General features: G+C 38.2%; 1 protein-coding gene across 2 annotated transcripts in view; it reads right to left on the bottom strand.

Moving 5' to 3' along the window:
* Vps13B (vacuolar protein sorting 13B) overlaps positions 1-27,080 on the bottom strand; it is a 965,007-nt gene that overhangs the window by 167,155 nt on the left and 770,772 nt on the right. For both annotated transcript variants that reach the window (XM_090386413.1, XM_090386414.1), the window contains exon 41: positions 1,526-1,699. In XM_090386413.1, coding sequence (XP_090242539.1) covers positions 1,526-1,699 — 174 coding nt within the window. The remainder of the gene's footprint in view (positions 1-1,525; positions 1,700-27,080) is intronic.

Genomic DNA, 27,080 nt, shown 5'->3' with positions numbered 1-27,080 from the left:
TTTCAATATTTAATCACTGAAAATTATTTTACAGTATACAAGGTTTGATCAAAAAAGTTAAGTGAATGTTGCAAAAAATTAATTTTATTCAATGATAAATGTTTACATTATTAATATTCTTCAGTATAAGTCTTCTTCTGAAACCACATAATTGTTCCATCAGGTCAGCCACTGATGAAAACATTTGGAAGTCTTCTTCTGTGAATGCTATTATCCAGTACATCATACATGACTAGATTTCTTGAATTTATTCAAATTGTTTCCTTCCATGTCTTGTTTTAATTCTGGGAATAGCTAAATCAGGTTAATAAGGTGGGTGTGGAACAATGAGAATATTTCTGTTGGTGGAAAATTGCCAAAGAGCAAGTGACACATGACATAGCGTGTACAGAGAAGGGCAACAAGATTGGTGAGGGGAACAGGGATTCTCTTACCAAGAGAGGCTTAAGTTCTGCAAATTGCAGTGGCTGGAGACTAGGCACCTGCACGGTGATCTGATTGAGGTGTATAAGGCCTTGAATGGGTTGAGCACGCTGAATTCTGATGGGATCCTTCCACTTGTTCAGATTACGAACCTAAGGGGGCATAAATTCAAATTAAGAAAAGACAGATGTAGATTAGATGTGCAGAAATTTTCCTTTAGCCAGCGGGTGGTTAATTGCTGGAACAAACTTCCATCTGTCGTTGTGGAAGTTGATAGGTTGAATAAATTTAAGGAGGAACTGGACAGGCATTTGGAGGGAATGGTGTGATTTTTCTTTTTTTTTTTTTTGGCTGATGCTGCATAAGCTCATACACTTGCTTTCTTGCATCAAATGCCACTGCTGCTACTACTACTACTACTACTATAGTGCACTTTTGTGGTGACGGAGCCAATTTTTTGGGTCATTTATGGAAGATTGCATCTCTCAACTATTTCAACACATCTTGATAGCAGGCTGCATTAACAGTGCCACCTTGTATAATGAATTCTAATAACACCATCCATTGTTGTGAAAAAATGCTATCACCTGTGTTTTTTTGGCCTAGATGATATTATTTTCACACTGAGAGCCTTGATCTCTGCTCTGATAGTCATGTGTACATACATGTATGTACACACATGACTCATCACTTGTAATAATTTTTTTTTAAAAATGCAGGATCCTGCACTGCACAGCACAGCATGCTCAAAGAACTCAGATCAAATTTTATCAATTTTAGTACACACAACAAATGAGGAAAATGGAGCTTGAAGCAACTTTTCACTTGACTGGTGTGTAAGAAGTTAAAACTTGTGCACAAACTCAAAAAATGTCATTGAAAGCACTGCTCACAATCTTTTAGCTAATGCTATGTGCTCAAGAATTTAAGACACTTCATCTTTTTGATCAAACCTTGTATTTGGCAGTACTGTGCAGGTTTTGGCACTTTAAAACATAACATAAACATATTAAATAACATGCAAAATGAAAAAAATAAAGGAACATATACAAATGGTGATTATGTGAGAAACTGTTAAAATTTATCTTTTATAATTCAATACCTTAGATCTTCTATCACCTTTAATGTTAATGGTAACATTAACATATCCAACAAGAGGAAGTATTCCTTGCATTTTAGGTTGATACTGGTGTAATGACCAATTGCTTTCTGTTAGCTGTATGGCTTCTGACATATGCAATTTTCCCTTGTATAGAACACCAATTCTAAAAATATCCTGAAAAGGGTAGGGTAAGAGAGGAGAGGGAAATGGATAAAAGTTAATCACAACAAATAAAAAAAAAATTCAATGAAATTGCAATATGTGTTTAATAAAAAATTTTGATATAAAAGATTTGAAAATATGTGATGTGGCATATTGTTGTGGTGAAGGAGCCGATATTTTATATCACCTCTCCATCCATTCTAAAAGTTCCTTTAGTTCTTCCTTGAACCAATGGACACTGCTCTTTGTGGACTAGTGTTATTAGTAGTCCCCCAGGGTTCGGGTGTTGGGCACATTGTTCTTTTCTATATTTATCAATGATATTGATGAAGGACATATCAGGCTTAATGTCCAAATTTGCAGATGATACAATGGTTGGCAGGGTGGTTAATGACAGTAATGAGGGTATTCAACTATAGCAGGATCTAGAAAAGTTAGGCAGATGGGCAAAGATGTTTGTTTGTTATTTGGTTTATAGGAGCATTAGCAACTAAGGACATATTGCTCCGGGAATATGCGGTGGTCATTCCCTTGACCTTTCCACATCCTCCGTATTTGGTGGTGACGGGCTCGAACCCCGGTCTAATCAAGAAGCGTGTGCTACGCACTGCTGCTCCTTCCCACCTGGCTACGGAGTCGCAATGGGCAAAGAAATGGCAACTGAAGTTTAACATTGAAAATGAAAGTACTGCATATAGGTAGCAGAAACATAATGCTATATCCTCAATGGCAGAGATCTCTGGTCTCACAGGAGGTGGTAGTCAGAAACATTGTGTAAAAACGATAGGTGGAAGAGGACCAGGGTATGTCTGCCAAGGATTAAAGTTGATGACACCGCAGAGCAACTCATTTTTTAAGGGCACACAGGGTGATATTGTTGTACACGTTAATACAACCCCAGGGGCTCACATCTGGTGAATATGGGCTTGGCATACCCAGGGTCTTGAGCTGGATATCATCATTCTTCTCTTTCTTGGTGATTCCCTTCTACTTCTGCAACTTCTGACTCTCTCTCTCTCTCTCTCTCACTCAGGGTAATTCAGACATTTTTTTTTTCAGCTGGTGCAGCATAAGCCTCAGGCTTCCTCGCACCATATGGCTAATAATAATAATAATAATGATGATATTAAGAGTAGGAGATCTGAGGAACTGAGTAATGAGTAGAGAAATGGCAACTGACGTTTAACATTGACAAATGCAAGGTACTGCATATGGGTAGCAGTAATCCCAGAGTAACGTACCAACTGTGTGGTACTACACTCAGGGTAGTGGAAAATGAAAGAGACTGGGGTAATTGTGTAGTTGGATATGAAGTTCTATCAGCAATGCAAAAACAGGCTGCCAGGACAGCTTATGGAGTTTTTAATAATATACAGGGATTTTTGCTAAGGAGGTGATTATCCCATTGTATAATGCAATGGTCAGGCCACATCTTGAGTACTGCATGCAGATCTCAAGGCCTCATTTTAGGAAGGATGTGGAGCTGCTGAAACAAGTACAGAGAATGGCAACAGGATTTGTGAGGGGAACAAAGGGGGGTGCTCTTACAAAGAAAGGCTTCAGTTCAGGAAATTGCAGCATCTGGAGACTAGACACCTGTGAGGTGTTTAAGTCTTTGAATGGATTGAGCAAGCTCAATGCTGATGGGATTCTTCCTCTTGCTCAGCCTACACACACACACACACACACACACACACACACACACATGAGGGGGCACAAATTCAAATTGAAGGATGGTCAGAGAATAAATGTGTGGAAGTTTGACTTTAGCCAGCAGGTGTTTGATTGCTGGAACAAACTTTCATTTATTGTTGTGCACTGATAGCTTAAATAAATTCAAGGAAGAATTAGACAAACTACTGGAGGGAATGAATAGGTGAAATGGGAAGTGTCTTGGTTTTTTATTTTTTGGTTGCTGCTGTGTAACTTGCTTTCTTGCATCATTTGCCACTGTTAATGCTAATTTATTCAAACTACCCACTTCTACTACAACACCAAATGGAAGTCAGTTCCAACAATCAACTACTCACGCGTTAAGGGCAAATACAGCAGACTCTCAATTTACCAGGATCGGTTTAACTGGAAAGCGGATTAATCGGGACACTTCAACACTCCAAATTAAAAAAAAAAAAAAAAAAAAAAAAAAATGAACCAGAAATCATAAAATTCAAGTAATATCTAGAATAGGTATAAGCAGATGTTCTGCAAGTTGTAAATAAGCGACAAGCAGGGCATTATAAAGTTGTCACTGGGAGATGCCAATCTTTGTATTATCTTGCAACCTCCACTGTTTTCAAACCAACACTTAAAAAAAAAAAAATAAATAAATAAATAAAAATAAAATAAGAGAGAGAACAAATGTGTAGTTTGTTTAAGTGCATCGCTTCTATTGTTGTGTTCCGTCGCACCGCAAAGAGAAAAATTTTATTTCGTCATTTATGTTTATGTCAGGGACAACGAATTTTTTTTTTTTTTTAGAAATCACGAAAATTATGGGTAAATGCAAATGAGTTGCACTTTCAATAAACAAAAACTTGAAATTATTCAAAGGTTTGAAAATGGTGCATCCATTAAATCTCTAAAGAACCATTATAACGTTGGTGACCAAACCATATGCAACATTGTAAAAAATAAAGGGAAGCTATTAGATTTAAAATTGACATCGAAAAAAATAAAGGGAAGCATCGTATTGGACACGCGAGTAGTGTGTGGTAAGTTTTGTATCTATCACCATATTTTTTATGTAGGTTGCTGAACATGTTTGAATATAATAAGTCCCCGACTTATGTAACTTCGAACTTACATTAATTTTTTTTCACTGAATTTTTTTTTTTCTTTTGTAGGACTGTAAAATTTAAAACAGAATAATATTATTATAAGCAATCAATAACGACAATTATGGCACGTACAAATTGCACAAGAAAGATATGGAGTAACAAGCTTAAAAATAGGAATGAAGAGAAGATTTTTAAAATTTATTTCGGTTTTTTTTATATGACTGAAGGTTTCAGTGAAGGGGGGGGGGGGGACACACTTCACCATAATAATGTAAAATCCCACAGAATTACAGGTATTGGTATTATCGCAAATGCAATTCAGTCGGGTTTACTACTCGTTATAATTAATTGCACCAACAAAAAAGCCCAATAACCCGGAAAATGCAAATTGTTTTTAGATTTATGGTAGTGACCTCCAGAAATGTGTTTTAGTAACATGTGAGCTAACGTGGGATGATAATAGTGAGTTTTCACCTTAACCCCATACGTTCTTTACAGAAAATTTCATTTTGACGGTTATCATGGTACCGACTAAGAGAAGCGATGGGGTACTAGTAAATCTATCAAAATAAAGAAAAGGAAAGTGATTGATTTGGATCAGAAAATTAAAATAAGGATGTTTGAAAATGGTTAAAGATGAACAAGTATCATGCGGAATTTAGATTTGTCAGTGTCAACAGTGAACACAATAATAAAGGAGAAAGACAGAATACAAGAAGTGGTGAAGGGATGGGCACCAATGAAGTCAACTATAATAACCAAGGCTATGAAATACATATCAGTTTTTACTGTACAATTTCTTCCTTTAATGTTTTCTTTTCTTATGTGCCACTCCAGCAACTTCACTGCTGTCCTCAGATAAAGTTTTTAATTGAACTAATTAAAAATATATAACTATTTTTCTATATATATAACTATTATATAAAAAATATATAACTAACTAATCGAAAAATATATAACTATTTTTCATTCTTCTGAGGGTATTATGTGGTTTTTGTAATTTTGTCATATCACGAATGTAGGAGCAATATTTTATTAGTCATTCCCGAGTTACATAAAATCGACTTACATAAGAAGTCCTGGAACGTATGTCGGGGACTTACTGTATTTTTGGATTAACCAGGAAATCGATTATCCGGGATTTTTATTTTACCATCTATCCTGGAAAATCGAGAGTCTACTTATTTCACATCTGTCCTGCAACCATCTTTCCTCAATTTGAATTTATGCATCTCACATGTGGCTGAGCAAGGGGAAGGATGCTATCAGCATTTGTCAATGTTAAATTTCAATTGGCACTCCTCAGCCCATCTGCTTAAGTTTTATAGATCTTGTTGCAGTAGCATACCCTGATTACAATTGTTAACCACAATGCCAATCTTTGTATTATCTGAAAACTTAAAGTAAGCTTGATATACATTCATCAATATGATTAATAAATATAGAAAACAACAATGGGCCCATCACTGACCAGGGAAGACTCCACTCATAACACCAGTTTAAGAAGAGCAGTGTGCCAATTGATAACCACTCTTTATCTTCTTCAACTAAATTACTCCTTTATCCACAGCAGTAACTTGACACCAATGCTATACTGCTCCAATTCTTATTTTATGCAGAACAGTGTCAAAAGGTTTTCTGAAATCTGAATATATAATATCAAAATTATTTTTTACACCCAGTACATTTGTTACAGCATCACCGTATACAATCAAACTGGTCAGACAAATCCATGCTGTGACTGACATGTAACTGCATTCCTGTCTAGATGGTTCTGTGTTACTCCTTTAACCAGCTGACAACATTATTTTCCGTGGAGCAGAAGTCAAGCATAGAGGATTGTAATTACTCACTCACCCTTTGATCTCCCCTTTGTGAACTGGGGATACAGGCACACCTCCATAGCAACCTAACCTGAATCCAAGGATGCTTTCATAATTATGGTTAATATTTTGTTTACCTGATTTGTTGCTTCCTTTAATAAAACTAGATCCCATCCACCCCAAGTGACTTTTTTTATGTCTAGCTTCAAAAAATTCTTTTCCACTTTGCACTCAGGTATCATAAAATCATTTAGCTCCCTGTTAGAATTTGATAAGCTTCTGGCATTCCCGTCCCTAAAAAGTTCCTTATGTGTGAATGTAGATGCAAAAATACCTATTCAGTTTGTCAGTAACCTGAGCAGGATCATCAACAGTTAGACCATTGATATTAGCATTAGTAGAGGCATATGATGCAAGAAAGCAAGCTTATTCAGCATCAGCCAAAAAAAAAAAAAAAACCCTCTCCCATTTCACCCCTCCGTTCGTTCGAAATACCTGTCCAGTTGAGCTTTAAATTTGTTTAGGCTATCAACTTCAACAACAATTGATGGAAGTCGGTTCCACCAACCAACCACCCACTGGCCAAAGGCAAATTTCCGCACATCTATCCGACATCCGTCCTTCCTCAATTTGAATTTATGCCCTCTGAGGTGATTATTCTGAGAAAGATGAAGAATCCCATTGGCATTGAGCATGCTCAAACCATTCAAAGCCTTATACACCTCTATCAGATCACCTCGCCGGTGCCTAGTCTCCAGACTCTGTAATTTGCAAAACTTAAGCCTTTCTTCGTAAGAGCAACCCTTTGTTCCATTTACTAATCTTGTTGCCCTTCTCTGTACCCGTTCCAGCAGCTCTACATCCTTCTTGAAATGAGGCCTCCAGACCTGTATACAGTACTCAAGATGTGGCCTAACCATTGCCTTATACAAGGGAATAATCACCTCCTTATCCCTGCTAGAAAAATTCCTGTATATCATTGACAAGACACCATGAGCTACTCTTGCAGCTCGTCTGCACTGCTCAGAGAACTTCATATCTGCCTGCACAATTACCCCCAGGTCCTTTTCATTCTCCACCACTGTCAGTGTAGTACCGCAGAGTTGATACATTGCTCTGGGGTTACTGTTACCCATATGTAGTACTTTACATTTGTCAATGTTAAACTTCATTTGCCACCTCTCAGCCCATCTGTTCAACCTTTCCAGATCCTGTTGCAGCAGCATAGCGTCAGTAGTGTCCTTAACGACCCTGCCAACCTTTGTATCATCTGCAAACTTAGACATTAAACTTGATATCCCATCATCAATATCATTCATAAACACCGAAAACAACAATGGACCCAACACTGAACCTTGAGGAACTCCACTAATAACATTAGTCCACGTTGAGCAGTGTCCATTGATTACCACTCTCTGTCTTCTGCCACTCAACCATCCCCTTATCCATAGCAGCAATTTGCCTCCAATGCCACACTGCTCCAATTTGTGCAGCAGTCTTCCATGTGCAACAGTATCAAAAGCCTTTCTAAGATCCAAATATATAATATCAAAGTTATTCCCTGCATCCAGTTCTTTTGTGACTACATCATAGTATCCAATCAAATTGGTCAGGCAAGACCTGCCCTTAACAAAACCATGCTGCGTCTGAGCTATAACTGAATTCTTGTCTAGATGATCCTGCAGTGCTTCTTTAACCAGTGCCTCCATTAATTTACCTGGAACAGAAGTTAAACTAACAGGTCTATAATTACTTGTGTCAGCCTTTGATCCTCCTTTGTGAATTGGGGTTACATTTGCACATCTCCAGTCTATGGGTACCTCCCCTGAGTCCAAAGAAGCTCTCATAATTATGGCTAGGGGTTTGCATACTTCCTTTGCTGCCTCCTTTAATATAACTGGATAGATCCCATCCACCCCAGGTGCCTTTTTTATGTTTATCCTCAACAATCTCTCCTCCACTTTCCTCTCAGTTATTACAAAATCATCCAGCTCACTGCCAATGTTTACTTTATCTACATCATTATCCTTCCTGAATAACTCCTCATGCGTGAATGTAGATGCAAAATACTCGTTTAGATTGTTAGCCACCTGAGCAGGATCCTCAACTGTTGAACCATCAATATCCAGTGGACCAATCTGATTCATCCCTTTCCTTCTCGAGTTCAAGTATGTAAAGAACTCCTTTCTGTTTTTCTTTGCATCCTTTGCCAAGGATTTTTCGTAGTCTGCCTTTGCCTGCCTAATCTCCTTTGTGACTTGGTTACAGACCAACTTATATCTATCATAGGCTTCCATGTCACCCATTAATTTGTATGTATCCCATGCATTTTTCTTCTCTGCCACATGTCTCATTAGTCCATCTGACATCCATTTAGGCCTAAACCTTGAACAATATTTCTTAGTTGGTATGTAAAGCCTGGTAGCCACCTAGATTAGTTCCTTGAATGCTTCCCATTTTGAATTTGCTGTTGGTAACCTCATCAGTTGGTCCCACTGTATAGAATTTAAATACTGTCTCAGACCATCATAGTCGCCTTTACGAAAACAAAAACCCTTCCCTTTACCTCTGATGGTAGTTACCTCCTTGAGTAAATCCCACTTCAACACACTGTGATCACTGCCACCTAGTGGTTCATTTATCTGCAGGTTCTTAATGCATGAAGAATCACTACTGATAATCAGATCAAGAGTATTGCTCCCTCTTGTTGCCTCACGAACATGCTGATGTAGAAAACAATCATCCAATAAATCCACAAAAGCCTTGCTAGTGTGTGAGTGACCAACCCACAAATTCCAGTCAATATCTGGGAAATTAAAATCCCCCATTATAAGACTCTCTGATTTACTGGCCCACTCTATTTCCCTGTACAATATATTATTATACTCATCAGAGTCATTAGGCCTATAGCACACTCCTACTCTCAATTTTGATTTCCCTATGCTTATGTCACACCAAACTGACTCGACACTGCCCTGTCCATCGATGTCAACTGGCTTCACTTCCTTTGACTTTATGTGTTTCTTAATTAATAGCATAACCCCTCCTCCCCTCCTGTCCTGTCTATCCTTTCTATATACATTGTATTCCCCAAATTCCAGTTCCGCATTACTTATATCTGTGTGACACCACGTCTCTGATATCCCAACAATATCTGCCTTTGATGTTTTGAGCAATACCTCAAATTCATCAAATTTATTTACCAAACTCCTAGCATTGGTGTACATGCAGGTATACATGCACCTGTTTCTATTCTTAGCTACCCTAACACAACCCATGTGTTTACTTGTAACGCAATGACTACCAGCAGTCTCTGAAATATCCTGCATCTTGTTTTTCAGACTTCTGCTCATTTGAATAGAAGCAGTGCAAGAATCACTTCCACCTCTGCCAGTGGCTACTGTTAATCTATTAGTCCCTGTATCCCCCCCAACTAGCAGTTTTCCGACCCACCTAACACTGCCTCGACAGCATCAGCAAAAATTCTTGCACCCTTTCTATTTAAGTGTATCCCATCCCTGTAGAAGCAATCTCTCCTGTTAACAAGTACAGTCCAGGCTGAAAAAAATTCTACCCCTTGAGCCTTGCACAATCCCTCCAGGGCCGAATTGATCGACAAGGCTCTCATCATATACTCCCTCCTATCGTGTCTGGGCAGAATTGCAGACACTTTCAAGTTCAACCCTAATTCACGGCTTTTTTTCAACAGTGACCTGTACTTGCTAAGTAATTCCGCCGGTCTCCTACTCTTAATATCATTTGTGCCAACGTGTACAACTATATCACCTTTTGTGCCCTTAAAAGATGATATGGAGTAGACCAATATGATTCAATCCCTTCCTTCTACTTCTTTGCTGTTTCTCTTTGCTGCTTTTTATGAGAAGGCTTTTTGTAATCTGCCTCAGCTTGCCTAACTTCTTTTTGTGATTTTATTGTAGCTAGTTAATATCTACCATTGGCTGCTATATCACTGATAATTTATATGCATCGCATTAATTTTTCTTCTCTGCCAGAAGTCTCATCAGTTCATCTGATATAGGCTGCATATTGTAGCAAAAAGCTGTGTATTTATTGTACACAGTAGCCTATGCATTTATTTATATTTTAAAATTTTATGTATTTTTTTTTAATGATTTTATTCAGTATACTTTAGCTGATTTTACAGTCTCTTAATTACAGTTATTTTATAAGTTTACATTTTATAATAAACTTTTCCTTCTGAACTGTCAGTGTCTGCAAGTCAAATATATGCAATACCCAGCTTCATAGGGTTCTTCAGTTATTCTCTGAAACACTGACAACAAGTTTAACACTGACAAATGCAAGGTACTACATGTAGATAGTAGTAATCCTAGATTAATGTACCAGCCATGTGGTACTGCATTCAGGGTAGTGAAATTGAAAAGGACCTGGGGGTAACTGTGCAGTCAGATATCAAGTTCTTTGAGCAATGCAGATAGGCTGTCATGACAGCTTATGGGGTTTTGTTAAAGATATACAGAAACTTGGCTAGCAGGATAAGAAGGTGATTATCCCATTGTACAAGGCAATGTTTATTATTATTATTATCCATATGATGCAAGGAAGCCTGAGGCTTATGCTGCACCAGGAAAAAAAAAAAAAAAAAGTTCCCGAGTAACCCTGAGAGAGAGAGAGAGAGAGAGAGAGAGAGAGAGAGAGAGAGAGAGAGAGAGAGAGAGAGAGAGAGAGAGAGAGAGAGAGAGAGAGAGAGAGAGTCAAAAGTAGAAGGGAATCACCAAGAAAGAGAAGAATGATGATATCCAGCTCAGGACCCTGGGTGTGCCAAGCCCATACTCACCAGATGTGAGCCCCCGGGGTTAGATGTGAGCCCCCGGGGTTATTAGGCCACATTTCAAGTACAGCTTATAATTCTGGTGGCCTGATTTTAGGAAGGATGTAGAACTGCTGAAACTGGTGCAGAGAAGGGCAACAAGATTGGTGAAGGAAGGAAAGGATGGTCTTACCAAGAAAGCATTAGCATTAGTAGAGGCATATGATGCAAGAAAGCAAGCTTATGCAGCATCAGCCAAAAAAAAAAAAAAATAAATAAAAAACCACTCCCATTTCACCCCTTCGTTCGTTCGAAATACCGGTCAGGCTGAGCATCAAATTTATTTAGGCTATCAACTTCCACAACAAGAGATGGAAGTCTGTCCCACCAACCAAATACCCGCTGGCTAAAGGCAAATTTCCGCACATATATCTATCTGTCTTTCCTCAATTTGAATTTATGCCTTCTCAGGTCCTGAGCAAGAGGAAGAATCCCATTGGCATTGAGCATGCTCACACCATTCAAGGCTTTATACACCTATATCAGATCACCTCGCCGGTGCTTAGTCTCCAGACTCTGTAATTTGCAAAACTTAAGCCTTTCTTCGTAAGAGCAACCCTTTGTTCCATTCACTAATCTTGTTGCCCTTCTCTGTACTCGTTCCAGCAGCTCTACATCCTTCTTGAAATGAGGCCTCCAGACCTGTATACAGTACTCAAGATGTGGCTTGACCATTGCCTTATACAAGGGGATAATCACCTCCTTATCCTTGCTAGAAAAATTCCTGCATATCACTGACAAACACCATGAGCTACTCTTGCAGCCCATCTGCACTGCTCAGAGAACTTAATATCTGCCTGCACAATTACCCCCAGGTCCTTTTCATTCTCTACCACTGTCAGTGTAGCATCACAGATTTGATAAGTTGCTCTGGGGTTACTGTTTCCAATATGTAGTACTTTACATTTGTCAATGTTAAACTTCATTTGCCACCTTTCAGCCCATCTGCTCAATCTTTCCAAATCCTGTTGAAGCAGCATAGCATCAGTAGTGTCCTTAACAACCCTGCCAACCTTTGTATTGTCTGCAAACTTGGACATTAAGCTTGATATACCATCATCAATATCATTTATAAATACAGAAAACAACAATGGACCCAACACTGCACCCCAAGGAACTCCACTAATAACATTAGTCGACGAAGAGCAGTGTCCATTGATTACCACTCTCTGTCTTCTCCCCCTCAACCATCCCTTTATCCATAGCAGCAATTTGCCTCCAATGCCACACTGCTCCAATTTGTGCAGCAGTTTTCCATGTGCAACAGTATCAAAAGCCTTCCTAAGATCCAAATATATAATATCAAAATTATTCCCTGCATCCAGTTCTTTTGTGACTGCAAAATAATATCCAATCAAATTGGTCAGGTAAGACTTTCCCTTAACAAAACCATGCTGTGTCCGAGCTATAACTGAAGCCTTGTCTAGAAGATCCTGCAGTGCTTCTTTAACCAGTGCCTCCATTAATTTCTTGGAACAGAAGTTAAACTCAAAGGTCTATAATTACTTGTGTCAGCCTTTGATCCTCCTTTGTGAATTGGGGTCACATTTGCACATCTCCAGTCTATGGGTACCTCCCCTGAGTCCAAAGAAGCTCTTATAATTATGGCTAAGGGTTTGCTTACTTCCTTTGCTGCCTCCTTTAATATAACTGGATAGATCCCATCCACCCCGGTTGCCTTTTTTATGTTTATGCTCAACAATTTCTCCTCCACTTTATTCTCAGTTATTATAAAATCATTAAGTAACCTGTTACAGTTTGATAAACGTTTGGCATTTTCCTCCCTTAATAACTCCTCATGTGTGAATGTAGATACAAAATACTCACTCAGATTATCAGCTATTTAAGCAGATCATCAATAGTCAAACGATCGATGTCAAGTGGACCAATCTGATTCATCCCCTTCCTTCTAAGGTTCACATAACTAAAGTAGTCCTTGCTGTTTTTCTTAGCATGCTTTGCCAAAGATTTCTTGCAATCTGCCTTTGCTTGCCTAACCTCCTTTGTGACTTGATTACAGACTAGCTTATATCTCATGCAGAGAAGAAAAATATGCATTCCATGCATTTTTCTTCTCTGCATGAGTCTCTTTAGTTCATCTGACGTCCATTTAGCTTAAACCCTGAACAGTATTTCTTATTGGTATGAAAAGCCTAGCAGCTTCCACGATTACTTTCTTGAATGCTTCCCATTTAGAATTTGCTGCTGGTAACATCATCAGTTGGTGCCACAGTATACAATTTAAAAACTGTCTGAGACACTGTAGTCACATTTACGGAAGCAAACAACTTCCTTTTACCCTGATGGTAGTAATGTCTAAGTAAATCCCACATCAGTACACAGTGATCATTACCACCCAAGCGATTCTTTTATCTGCAAATTCTTAATGCATGAATAATCACTGCTGATAACCAGATCAAGAGTATTACTCTCTGGTTGTCTCTATAACATGTTGCTGTAGAAAACAATCATCCAATAAAGCCACAAAAGTCTTGCTAGTGTGCAAATGACCAACCCACAAGTTCTAGTCAATATCAGTGGAAGTTAAAATCCCCCATTATTATACAATTTGATTTTCTGGCCCATTCTATTTCTCTGTACAGTTTTTCATTGTACTCATCAGAGTCATTAGGCCAATAACACATTCCTACTCTCATTTTTGCTTTCCCAGTGCTTACATCAGACGAAACTGACTCAACATTGCACTGACCATCTATGTGAACTGGATGCACTTCCTTAGATTTTATGTCTTTGTTAACTAACAGCATAACTCCTCTTCTTCACTTCCTATCCTGTCTATCCTTTCGGTACAAATTGTATTCCCCAAATTCCAATTTTGTATTGCTTAGATTTATGTAACATCACGTCTCTGATATATCCACAATATCTGCCTGATGACTTGATCGGCACTTCAGATTCATCAAATTTATTCACAATAGTAGTAGTAGTAGTACTGGCATGTGATGCAAGAAAGCAAGTGTATGAGCTTATGCAGCATCAGCCAAAAAAAAAAAAAAAAAAAAAATCACACCATTCCCTCCAAATGTCTGTCCAGTTCCTCCTTAAATTTATTCAACCTATCAACTTTCACAACGACAGATGGAAGTTTGTTCCAGCAATTAACCACTCGCTGGCTAAAGTCAAATTTCCGAACATCTATTCTACATCTGTGCTTTCTTAATTTAAATTTATGCCCCCTTAGGTTTGTAATCTGAACAAGTGGAAGGATCCCATCAGAATTCAGCGTGCTCAACCCATTCAAGGCCTTATACATCTCAATCAGATCACTGTGCAGGTGCCTAGTCTCCAGCCACTGCAATTTGCAGAACTTAAGCCTCTCTTGGTAAGAGGATCCCTTCATTCCCCTCTTGTTGCCCTTCTCTGTACACGCTCAAATAAATCTACATCCTTCCTAAAATGAGGCCTCCAGACTTGTACGCAGTACTCAAGATGTGGCCTGACCATTGCCTTATACAGAGGGACAATCACCTCCTATTCCCTGCTAGCCAAATTCCTATATATCATTGACAAAACCCCATGACCTGCCCTGGCAGCCAGTCTGCATTGCTCAGAAAACTTCATATCTGACTGCACAATTACTCCCAGGTCTTTTTCATTTTCTACCACCTTAAGTGTAGTACCACACAGTTAGTACGTTTCTCTGGGGTTACTTCTACCCATATGCAGTACTTTGCATTTGTCAAGGTTAAACTTCAGTTGTCACTTCTTAGCCCATCTGCCCAAATTATCTAGATCCTGTTGCAGTAGCACACTGCCATTACTGTCATTAACAACCCTGCCAACCTTTGTATCATCTGCAAACTTCGACATTAAGCCTGATATACCTTCATCAATATCATTGATAAATACACAAAACAACAGTGGACCCTGTGGAACTCCACTAATAACATTAGTCCATGAAGAGCAGCACCCATTGATTACCACCCTCTGTCTTCTCCCACTTAACCATCCTTTTATCCATTGTAGCAACTTACCCTTAATACAATTCTGCTCCAATTTGTACAATAGTCTTCCATGCGCAACAGTGTCAAAACCTTTCCCGAAATCCAAATATATGATATCAAAATTATTTTTTGCATCCAGTTCCTTTGTAACCACATCATAATATCCTATCAAATTTGTCAGACAAGACTTTCCCTTAACAAACCCATGCTGTGTCTGAATTATTGCTGCAGTCTTGTCTAGATGATCCTGCAATGCATCTTTAACCAGCGACTCCATCATTTTACCCGGAACAGATGTTAAACTAACTGGACTGTAATTACTCGTGTCACCCTTCGATCCCCCTTTGTGAATTGGGGATACATTTGCACATCTCCAGTCCGTGGAAACCTCCCCTGAGTCCAAGGATGCTCTCATAATTATGGCTAAGGGTTTGCTTAGTTGCTTTGCCGTCTCCTTTAATATAACTGAATAGATCCCATCCACCCCAGGTGCTTTTCTTATATTTAACTTCAACAATTTCTCCTCCACTTTGCTCTCAATTATTACAATATCATTAAGTATCCTGCTACAATTTGATAACCTTCTGCCATTTTCAAACCTTAATAATTCCATTTGCATCTACATTCTGTGTGAATGTAGATGCAAAATACTCATTCAGTTTGCTTGATATCTGAGCAGGATCATCAACAGTCGAACCATCGATGTCAAGTGGACCAATCAGATTCATCCCCTTCCTTTTAGAGTTTATATAAGTAAAGAAATCCTTGCTGTTTTTCTTAGCATCTTTTGCCAAGGATTTCTCGTAATCTGCCTTCGCCTGCCTAACCTCTTTTGTGACCTGATTACAGACTAGCTTATATCTGCCATAGGCTTCTGAGTTGCTTGATAATTTATATGCATCCCATGCATTTTTCTTTTCTGTTACGAGTCTCATTAGTTCATTAGATAACCATTTAGGCCTAAACCTTGAACAATATTTCTCAATAGGTATGGAACGTTTAGTAGTTTCCACGATTAATTCCTTGAATGCTTCCCACTTAGAATTCCTACCATTGGTGTACATACAAGTATACATGCACCTATTCTTATTCTTAGTTACCCTAACATAGATAGCCCATGTATTTATTTGTTCTGTGATGACTCCCACAAGTCCCTGAAAACCCCATCGCCCCGCCCTCCAATCTAATAGAAGCAGTGCAAGAATCACTTGCATCTCCACCTGCTGCTACCGTAAATCTTTTAGTCTGTGAATCCTCCATAAGCTATCAGTTTTCCTACCCAACTAACACTGCCTCGATAGCATCAGCAAATATCCTTGCACCCCTTCTATTTAAGTATATCCCATCCCGGTAGAAGAAGTCTCTCCTGTTAATAAGCACAGACCGTGCCACTGTAGTTTATAGTGTATAGTGCAACAGGTCTTGAGGCTCTGGGGTTTCCCCAACCCTGTGATAATATTTTGTGATACAATACAGACTCTGTAAAGGCCAGAAAAGTGTGGATTACAGTATAGACGAAAGGTGGGCAGCCTTTTTAAATGGTGGATGAAATAAAAAGTCTGTGAGGTACATGCAGGCCAAATTTTTTTTAACTTTCCACGATTTTTAAGATTATTAAAATGGTGTATAATGAAAAAATTGTCATAAACAGTTTTATGTTATTTATTGTAATAAGTATATATACTCGTACATATAATTAATTTTATTAATAAGAAAAATGAAATACAAATTCAGAAAAATTAAAAAAAAAAAATTATAGTAACACAAGATAAATACAATTCTAGTAACAAAAATTGCAATATTTAATTTTTATAATATTTAATGAGAGATTAGATACTGTTTATATTTTATCAGTGAATTGATATCTGGATCAATATTTGTTGTAGCAATGCACAGAGTATTTTCTAAATGTACGTCAGCAATTTGGGACCTGTTCTTGGATTTTATAAATGTCATTTTTGAAAAAAAATGTTCATATTTGTATGTGCTTCCAAATAATAAGAGAATTTTCTTTGCATCACCTGAGGAAATTCTTCTCGGTTAAAATGTTTAAAAAATTTATGTTTTCTTGCATTTCCAATATTTCCATTTGATATTCTGGAATTTTGTTACAATTAGGGATAAAAAATGACAATGAAAATATTTCAAAGAATGTCTCTTTATCAGCAAAATCAGTGAATATTTCTTCAAACTCTTGATGCAACTTTTTCAAAATATCAGTAAATTCTTGTTTTCACATATGTATACTTGTGTGAACTGCTAATAGGGAAGTTTAAGTAATTATTATTATTCAATTAGTTTTGGCACAGTAGCAACTTCTTTTTGAATGCTCACACCACTCCATATATTTTGGTTATTATTTGGTTTTCTTTTTGCAATTTTGCATTTAATTCGTTCAAATGAATAACTGATACCCTCAAAAAAACTCAAATCACAGATCTACTCTTCATTATTTAGCTCAGGAATGGAGTTTTCTTTGAGAACCATGAACAGTTTGACCTCATCTTTCAATTGTTAACTTTCAATTGTCTTTCATCTTTCAATGCTTGTTAACAGGAGAGACTGATTTTTCTACAGGGGCGGGATACACTTAAATAGAAAGAGTGCAAAGATATTTGCTGAGGTAATCGAGGCAGTGTTAGGTGGGTTGAAAAACTGCCAGTTGGGTGGATACATGGACTAATCGATTAACAGTAGCCTTGGCACCTCCGTAGCCAGGTGGGAAGGAGCAGCAGTGCGTAACACACGTTTCTTGATTAGACCGGGGTTCGAGCCCGTCACCACCAAATATGGAGGATGCGGAAAGGTTAGGGAATGACCACTGCATATTCCAGGAGCAATATGGCCTTAGTTGCTAATGCTCCTAAAAAAAAAAAAACAAATAACAAACAAACAGTAGCCGCTGGCAGAGGTAGTAGTAGTAGTAGCAGCAGTGGCATTTGATGCAAGAAAGGCAAGTGTATGAGCTTATGCAGCATCAGCCAAAAAAAAAAAAAAAAAAAAAAATCACACCATTCCCTCCAAATGCCTGTCCAGCTCCTCCTTAAATTTATTCAACCTATCAACTTCCATAACGACAGATGGAAGTTTGTTCCAGCAATTAACCACGCGCTGGCTAAAGGCAAATTTCTGCACATTAATCTACATCTGTCTTTTCTTAATTTGAATTTATGCCCCCTTAGGTTCGTAATCTGAACAAGTGGAAGGATCCCATCAGAATTCAGCGTGCTCAACCCATTCAAGGCCTTAAATACCTCAATCAGATCACCGCGTAGGTGCCTAGTCTCCAGGTGAATCTGATCCTTGCACTGCTTCTATTGGAATGAGCAGCAGCCTGGAAAGCAAGTTGCTGGGGATTCCAGAGACTGCTGGGAGTCATTGCAGAACAAGAAATACATGGGCTGTGTTAGGGAAGCTAAGAATAGGAACAGGTGCATGTATACTTGCGTGTACACTAATGCTAGGAGTTTGGTAAATAAATTTGATGAATTTGAGGTGTTGGTCAAAACATCAAAGGTGGATATTGTTGGGAATTCCAGTTCACACAGATATAAGGAATGCAGTACTGGAATTAAGGGGTGTGTACAGGAAGGATAGACAGGATAGGAAGGGAGGAGAGGTTATGCTATTAGTTAAGAAACACATAAAATCCAAGGAAGTACGGCCAGTCAACATGGCTGGACAGTGCAGTGTCGAGTCAGTTTGGCGTGACATAAGTGTTGAGACAGCAAAATTAAGAGTATAAGTGTGTTATAAGGCTTAATGACTCTGATGAATATAATAAACAACTGTACAGAGAAATAGAGTGGGCCAGTAAATCATAGTATCTTATAATGGGGGATTTTAATTTCCCAGATATTGACTGGAATTTGTGGGTTGGTCAGTCACACATTAGCAAGACTTTTACGGAATTATTGGATGATTGTTTTCTGCAGCAGCATGGTCGGAAGGCAACTAGAGGGAGTAATATGTTGTTCTTGTTGTTATTTGGTTTTTAGGAGCATTAGCAACTAAGGCCATATTGCTCCGGGATATGCGGTGGTCATTCCCTGAATGATCTTTCCGCATCCTCCGTATTTGGTGGTGACGGGCTCGAACCACGGTCTAATCAAGAAGCGTGTGCTACGCAATGCTGCTCCTTCCCACCTGGCTACGGAGGCGCCATGAGGGAGTAATACTCTTGATCTGATTATCAGTAGTGATTCATCATGCATTAAGAATCTGCAGATAAAGGAACCACTAGGTGACAGTGATCACAGTGCGCTCAAGTGGGATTTACTCAAAGAGGTAACTACCACACGGGTAAAGGGAAAGGTTTTGCTTTAATAAAGGTGACTACGGTGGTCTGAGACTGATTTTAAATTCTATACAGTGGGACCAACTGATGATGTTACCAACAGCAAATTCAAAATGGGAAGCATTCAAAGAATTAATCTTCGAAGCTAGGCTTTTCATACCAACTAAGAAATATTGTTCAAGGCCTAAATGGATGTCAGATAAACTAATGAGACATGTGATAGAGAAGAAAAATGCATGGGATACATATAAATTAACAGGTGACACAGAAGCCTATGATAGATATAAGCTGGTCTGTAACCAAGTCACAAAGGAGGTTAGGCAGGCAAAGGCAGATTACGAGAAATCTTTGGCAAAGGATGCAAAGAAAAACAGCAAAGAGTCCTTTACTCATGAATCAGATTGGTCCACTTGATATCGATGATTCAACTGTTGATGATCCTGCTCAGGTAGCTAATAAACCAAATGAGTATTTTGCATCTACATTCACACATGAGTTATTCAGGGATGGGAATGCCAGAGGTGAATTAAACTCTGGCAGTGAGCTAGATGGTTTTGTAATAACTGGGAGCAAAGTGGAGGAGAAATTGTTGAAGATAAACATAAGAAAGGTACATGAGGTGGATGGGACCTATCCAGTTATATTAAAGGATGCAGCAAAGGAAGTAAGCAAGCTATTAGCCATAATTATGAGAGCTTTCTTGGACTCAGGGGAGTTATCCATGGACTGGAGATGTGCAAATGTGACTCCAATTCACAAATGAGGATCAAAGGGCGACACAAGTAATCACAGACCTGTTAGTTTAACTTTTGTTTCAGGGAAATTGATGGAAGCACTGGTTAAAGAAGCACTGCAGGATCATCTAGACAAGACTTCAGTTATAGCTCAGAAACAGGATGGGGTTTGTTAAGGGGAGGTCTTGTCTAACCAATTTGATTGGATACTATGATGTGGTCACAAAGGAACTCAATGCAGGGAATAACTTTGATATCATATATTTGGATCTTAGAGAGGAACAGGCATTCTGTGTGTTATCAGACACTCAGTCTAAAACACTGATGGATCCAATATCTTTCTATTACAGAAGATTTAGGAGAAGTCCGGTTGGCCTACCTACCTAAAATCCACTCATGCACACCTTCTCGATGGTAAGCCCTGTTACGTCACTTAGGTGGCAACGAATGTGCAGTGGTTCTCTTCAAGATGCCTGGTCAGCATGAAGAGGAAAAGACCAAACCCTCCATCACATGACAGCACAACGAAACAAATGGCTCTCAGTCCCCAGTGACTTTCACTCTTCCCCTCTTATGGCAGAGAATCAAAGTGGAAGCAGAGGGTGCTAAGAATCTCTGGTTATGACAAGGCTGCCATGCACGGAAACTGAACTGGGTCTGTTGTAGCATAAGATCGCTCATCAGTGAAGACAGGATATTTGGGCTGGAAAAGGAATTAGAAAATGTGAAATGAAATATCATCGGTTTGGCTGAAACAAGAAGAAGAAATGAATCACTTATAAGTTTATCAAATGGAAATCTGTTTTACACCAATGGAAATAGTGAAAGGAGCAAAGGTGGAGTTGGGTTTCTAGCCCATAAAGATTTTAAAAACAACATTTTGGAATTCAAAAGTACATCACCAAGGGTGTCAAAACTAATACTCAAGATTTCTAAGAGGTACAAGCTAAAGATTATAATGATTTATGCACCAACATCGAACCATGATGATGAAGAGGTTGAAGAAATGTACACAGAAATCGAGTCTTCTAGATGAGGAAGAAACCCACTACACTGTCATTATGGGAGACTTCAATGCTAAGGTTGGAAAGAGAAAAAACAGTGCAGAAAGGGGAACTATAAGAAATTTTGGAATTAGTGAAAGAAATGAAAGAGGTGAAAGACGTGGAATTAGCAGATCCTCGTGGATTGTCAGTAATGAACACTTTTTTTTCAAGAAAAGGGTGAACAGAAAGTGGACATGGAAGAGCCCAAATGGATTAACAACTAATGAAATTGACTTCATCATCACTAACAGAAGATATATTGTGAATGATGTTACCATCCTGAACAAATGTTGGAAGTGATCACAGAATGGTAGGTGCACACTTGATATAGATGTAAGAAACGAAAGGAAAAAACCGACTTGAGTAAATAATATGAAGGTATTTGAGATAACAGAACAGGAGAAAAAGCAGTATGTACTGGAACTTAAGAACAAGTTTGAGCTTCTGCAGACTGCTCAGGACCAAGATATCAACGAGGAATATTACAACTTTCTGAAAGTGATAAAGCCCAAGAAACATATAGGTAAAAAGAAATCCAAAGAAGAAAAATTTAGTCAAGATACACTTGTCATGATGAACTGAAGACAACAAATGAAGAGCAAGATAAACACTGACAAGGAGAAAACTGGGTATACTGAGTTATGCAAAGCCATTAGAAAGAGACTCAGAGAGGACATAAGAAGATTTAACACAAGAAAAGTAGAACAAGCATTAAGGGAAAACAAAGGACTTAAATCAGCAGCCACGAGCAGTAATTCAGAAAGACAAGGACATTATACAAGGAGCGAGGGAATTATTCTAGCATTGGGGAAGATGGAAACCCAAATTAGTAACCCATACGACATATCCGATATCCTTCCTGATTAGGTAGAACATGGGCTGAAAAAAATGAAGAATCAGAAAGCCCCGGTGGAAGATGAAGTTACTGTACAGTTGTTAAAATTGGGAGGAAGAGACATGACACAAAAACTGGCAATACTCTTCACAAAATGCATTAGAAAAGGTGTGATGCCTAAGGAGTGGAATAATGTAATCATAGTTTTGCTGCATAAGAAAGGAGATAAATCAGAAATTGGAAATTATAGATCAATTAGCTTGTTATCTCACATTTACAAGTTGTTCACAAGGGTCATTACAAACAGATTAGAAAGAAAATTTGATGAGAATATACAGAAGAGCAAGCTGGCTTTAGGACAGGATTCAACTGTGGATCACCTTCACGTAATATCACAGCTAATGGAGAAAGCAAATGAATAAAAAACACCATTATGCCTGGCATTTGTGGATTATGAAAAGGCATTTGATTCCATACAGCATAAGAAAATCGGGCAACTGGAAAGAAAAGGCACAGATACCGCATATATTATGATTTTGAAGAAAATATATGAGAATGCTGCCTCCTTTATTAGACTAGACAAAGACAGCAGCAAATTTAAAATTGAGAAAGGAGTTTGACAAGGAGACATAATATCTCTAAAGCTTCCTCAATAAAGTTTCCTGCCCTTGAGGAAACTTTCAAAAGATTAGACTGGTTGCAGAAAGGAGTCAATGTGAATGGAGAGTACCTAAACCATTTATGATTTGCAGATGACATTGTGATTATAAGTCATGATCATGAAGAATTAGAGGAGGAAAATCTTAATCAGTTATGCAGAGTTAGTAAGCATTTCGGACTAAAGATAAATATGGTTAAAACAAAAGTAATGATTAACAAGTATGCCACAGGAAGGGATATATAATCATTGAAGGAGCAGAAATTGAAAAGGCGGAGTCATATACTTATCTGGGACAAGTCATTAGCTGTAATAATGATAAATAATAATTAACCAATGTATACTCCCCACCATGACTTATGGAAGTGAAACTTGGGCATTCACGAAAAGATTGGAAGAGAAGCTGAAAACTACACAGCGAAGAATGATACAAATTATATTAGGAATGAGACTGTTGGATAAGAAGAGAAACATGGATCAAGCCGCAAACTCAAGTAAAGAATATTCTTATCAATAGACATGATGACAGAAGGACTAAGAAAATAACAGAATGGTACCCAAGAGGAGCCAGAAGAAAACCTGGAAGACAATAACAGAGATGAACAGATGAAATTCAAGAGTTTGTGGGTAGTAAATGGATGGCCATTCACAAAACAGAAGGAAGTGGAAAGCTGCTGGAGAGGCCTTCATTCTGTAGTGGATTGAAAATGGCTGATGATGATGATTTGGATCTTAGAAAGGTTTTTGATACTGCTGCACAAATTGGAGCAGTCTGGCATTGGCGTCAAACTGCTCCTATGGATAAAGGAATGGTTGAGTGGGAGAAGACAGAGAGTGGTAATCAAACTCGACACTGCTCTTCGTGGACTAAAGTTATTAGTGGAGTCCCCCAGGGTTCAGTGTTGGGTCCGTTGCTGATTTTTGAATTTATTAATGATATTGGTGATGGTATATCAGGCTTAATGTCCAAGTTTGCAGACGATACTAAGGTCTGCAGAGTTGAAATGACAGTATGCTGTTGCAACAGGATCTAGAAAAGTTGAGCAGAGGGGCTGAGAGGTGGAAACTGAAGTTCAACATTGACAAATGTAAAGTACTGCATATGGGAAGCAGTAACCCCAGAGTAATGTATCAACTGTGTGGTACTACACTGACAATGGTAGAGAATGAAAAGGACTTGGGGGTAATTGTGCAGGCAGATATGAAGTTTTCGGAGCAGTGCAGACGGTCTGCAAGAGTAGCTCATGGTGCTTTGTGAATGATATACAGGAATTTTTCTAGAAGGGATAAGAAGGTGATTATCCCCTTGTATAAGGCAATGGTCAGGCCACACACCTTGAGTGCTGTACAGAAGGGAGGTCTGGAGAAGGGAGGTCTGTACAGAAGGGAAGTCTCATTTTAAGAAGGATGTAGAGCTGCTGGAATGAGCACAAAGAAGGGCAATGAGATTAGTGAATGGAACAAAGGGTTGCTCTTACAAAGAAAGGCTTATGTTTTGCAAATTACAGTGTCTAGAGACTAGGCACCTTCGAGGTTATTTTATTTAGGTGTATAAAGCCTTGAATGGTTTAAGCATGCTCAATGCTGATGGGATTCTTCCTCTTGATCAGAATAATCACCTGAGAGGGCATAAATTCAAATTGAGGAAAGACAGTTGTAGGATAGATGTGCAGAAATTTGCCTTTAGCCAGTGGATGGTTGATTGCTGGAACAAACTTCCATCTGTCATTATAGAAGTTGATAGCTTAAATAGATTCAAGGCAGATCAAGACAAACATTTGGAACAAATGGATGAATGAAGTGGGAAGGGTTTTTTTTTTTTGGCTGATGCTATATAAGCTTGCTTTCTTGCATCATGTGCCTTTACTAATGCTAATTCATGATATCCTTCTAATGTTGCTCCCTTCAAAAGCCATTGAACTGCCCAATTATAAGTCAAATTGGAATACTCAGATTCGATGTCTTTTAGGAGTTCCATAAATTCACAATGACCAAATGGGGATTTAGATTCAATTTTGCTGATGTATTTTACAACATTCATCACATTTTCAATATGAACTATCTTGGAACATAGACTTTCTTGGTGAATTATTTAAAATAAAGTTTGTATGCTGAAAAATTTATTTTTCAGCATATTAACTTTCGCCCATATACTTTTTCAAATATGCAAGATGCCCTTGTTTCTTCCCTACCATAGATGTGGTGCTATCAGTGGATAATCCGATTAAGTTACTATATTCATGTTTGTATTCTAGCAACTTCTTTTATCTTATTAAATATGTCCCACCCGTGGTCATTGTTTTAAGTTGAGTAAGTGTAAGTTCTGATACATTAAAATTCTATCTATGCCTCTGATAAAAATAGATAGTTGAGCTGTATCTATCAAATTAGTGTTTTTGTCAAAAGACAACGAATAATAATCAAAATCAGAAATTTTTTGTTGTGAGGACTGTTTTTACAATGGCAAACACTTCATCAATTCGTCTTGTTATTGTTTATCACAACAAGCTTATGTTTTCAAATTCTTTTTATTTTTGGGATATATTGTTTCCACTGCAGCTAGCATATAATCTTTAATAAATTCACCATCCAAAAAAAAACTTTGGACTTTTTGCAAGTTTTGATGCAATTATGTAGCTTACTTTCATCGCAACTTCTGATTCTCGTGTATTTTTTAAAAAATAGTGTCTTCTGCTTTTTTAAATTTTCGATTTTTATAATCCTTTCTTTTCCCATAAACTTATCATAAGTAGCGTGTTTAGTTGTTTTTTTGTTTGTTATTTGGTTTTTTTTAGGAGCATTAGCAACTAAGGCCATATTGCTCCGGGAATATGCGGTGGTCATTCCCTGACCTTTCTGCATCCTCCATATTTGGTGGTCACGGACTCGAACTCTGGTCTAATCAAGAAGCGTGTGCTACGCACTGCTGCTCCTGCCCACCCAGCTACAGAGGCACTGCGTGTTTAGTTGTATAAAATCTTTTGATGTTATGTTGGCACCTCTGTAGCCAGGTGGGCAGGAGCAGCAGTGCATAGCACATGCTTCTTGGTTAGACCAGGGTTCGAGCCCTTGCCCACCAAATACGGAAAAGTCAGGGAATGACCACCGCATGTCCCCAGAGCAATATGGCTTTAGTTGCTAATGCTCCTAACAACCGAATAATAAACAACAACAACAAACAAACAATGTTATGTTCTTTAACCGAAATCATGTCGAAACAAATTAAACACGTTGGTTTATTTCTCCTTATTACAAAATAGTCATTTGTTCACTTTTCTTGAAAGGTGCAATGTTCTAAATCTACCTTTCCCTGTTTATATGGTGTAGCCATCCTAATAAAAAAATATAACCTTTAATAAACATATTTATAGACAGGAAAAAAAAAATTAAATAAAAAATTATTACAATTTCAAAGATTTTATGAAACCTTAATAACCTTAGATTTTCAATTATGCATTGCGATAGGTTTCAATAAATACCTTCATAAAAATAAAATGGTAAATCCTCTCCAAATTATTTACTTTTATCTGTAGATTATTCACTGACATTTGCTGTTAAAACGCATGATACACTTGCACTGCAATTGCATTCTGCATAGTCGAGAGTCCGGGAACCACTACTGACTGCGTGCAAGTCTATGCCTGCTTACCCGTGTTGCCAGAAGCTATGCTTGCGTACCATTTGGCAACATTGCTGCTTACTCGAGTTGTGACATATGGCACAAATTCAAATGATTCATAAGCATTGCATAATCAAAATGTTAAAAACAATTTAATACCAGCAAATATAATAAAAATGACAATTAACATAATTTCATGATATATATTCTTTGGTGGGCCATTTATTACATATATTTTGAAAATGATTGCGGACCAGATTATGCACATTTGTAGGCCAGAGGTTGTCCACCCCTGATATAGACCATAGTGTTGGTCTGTTGTTCATCTGGCCTTTTTACCATTGGGTCCTTGGAAGACCAAAGGTTCCATCATTGCCTGTCCTTCATGTGGAGGAGGTGGACCCGTAGGTCTCTAATGGGGCAAACCCTGGTAATACCAAAGCTTTCTAGGGATGGTAAAAAGTTTTTTTTTTTTTTTGGAAACTAGCATGGGGGGGAGTGACAGTTTGAGTCTTGGAGAGAAAGGGAAGAAGGTAAAGGGGTGGATGATAGGGAGGCTTCCACCAGGAAAGGGGGACTGTTATGAGCAATAATAGTCCACTAGACAAAAAAGTGGGGTAAGGGGACAGAGCCATTGGGTGAGAGAATAGGAGAATAAGATTCATAGGGCCAGGAGGACTTATCTAAGTTTTAGTTACCATCGAGGCAATTTTGTCAGAGCTCCAACGTCCCACGCCAACCAGACCAACTGATGCCCATGCCAGTAGAGGAGGCATTCAAGTTAGGT

Source organism: Mastigoproctus giganteus, chromosome 12 (assembly GCF_048544385.1).
Source record: "Mastigoproctus giganteus isolate SK-2022 chromosome 12, ASM4854438v1, whole genome shotgun sequence".
Classification (NCBI taxonomy): domain Eukaryota; kingdom Metazoa; phylum Arthropoda; class Arachnida; order Uropygi; family Thelyphonidae; genus Mastigoproctus; species Mastigoproctus giganteus.
The sequence above is the reverse complement of the archived record's forward strand: the minus strand, read 5'-3'. Positions and strand labels throughout refer to the sequence as shown.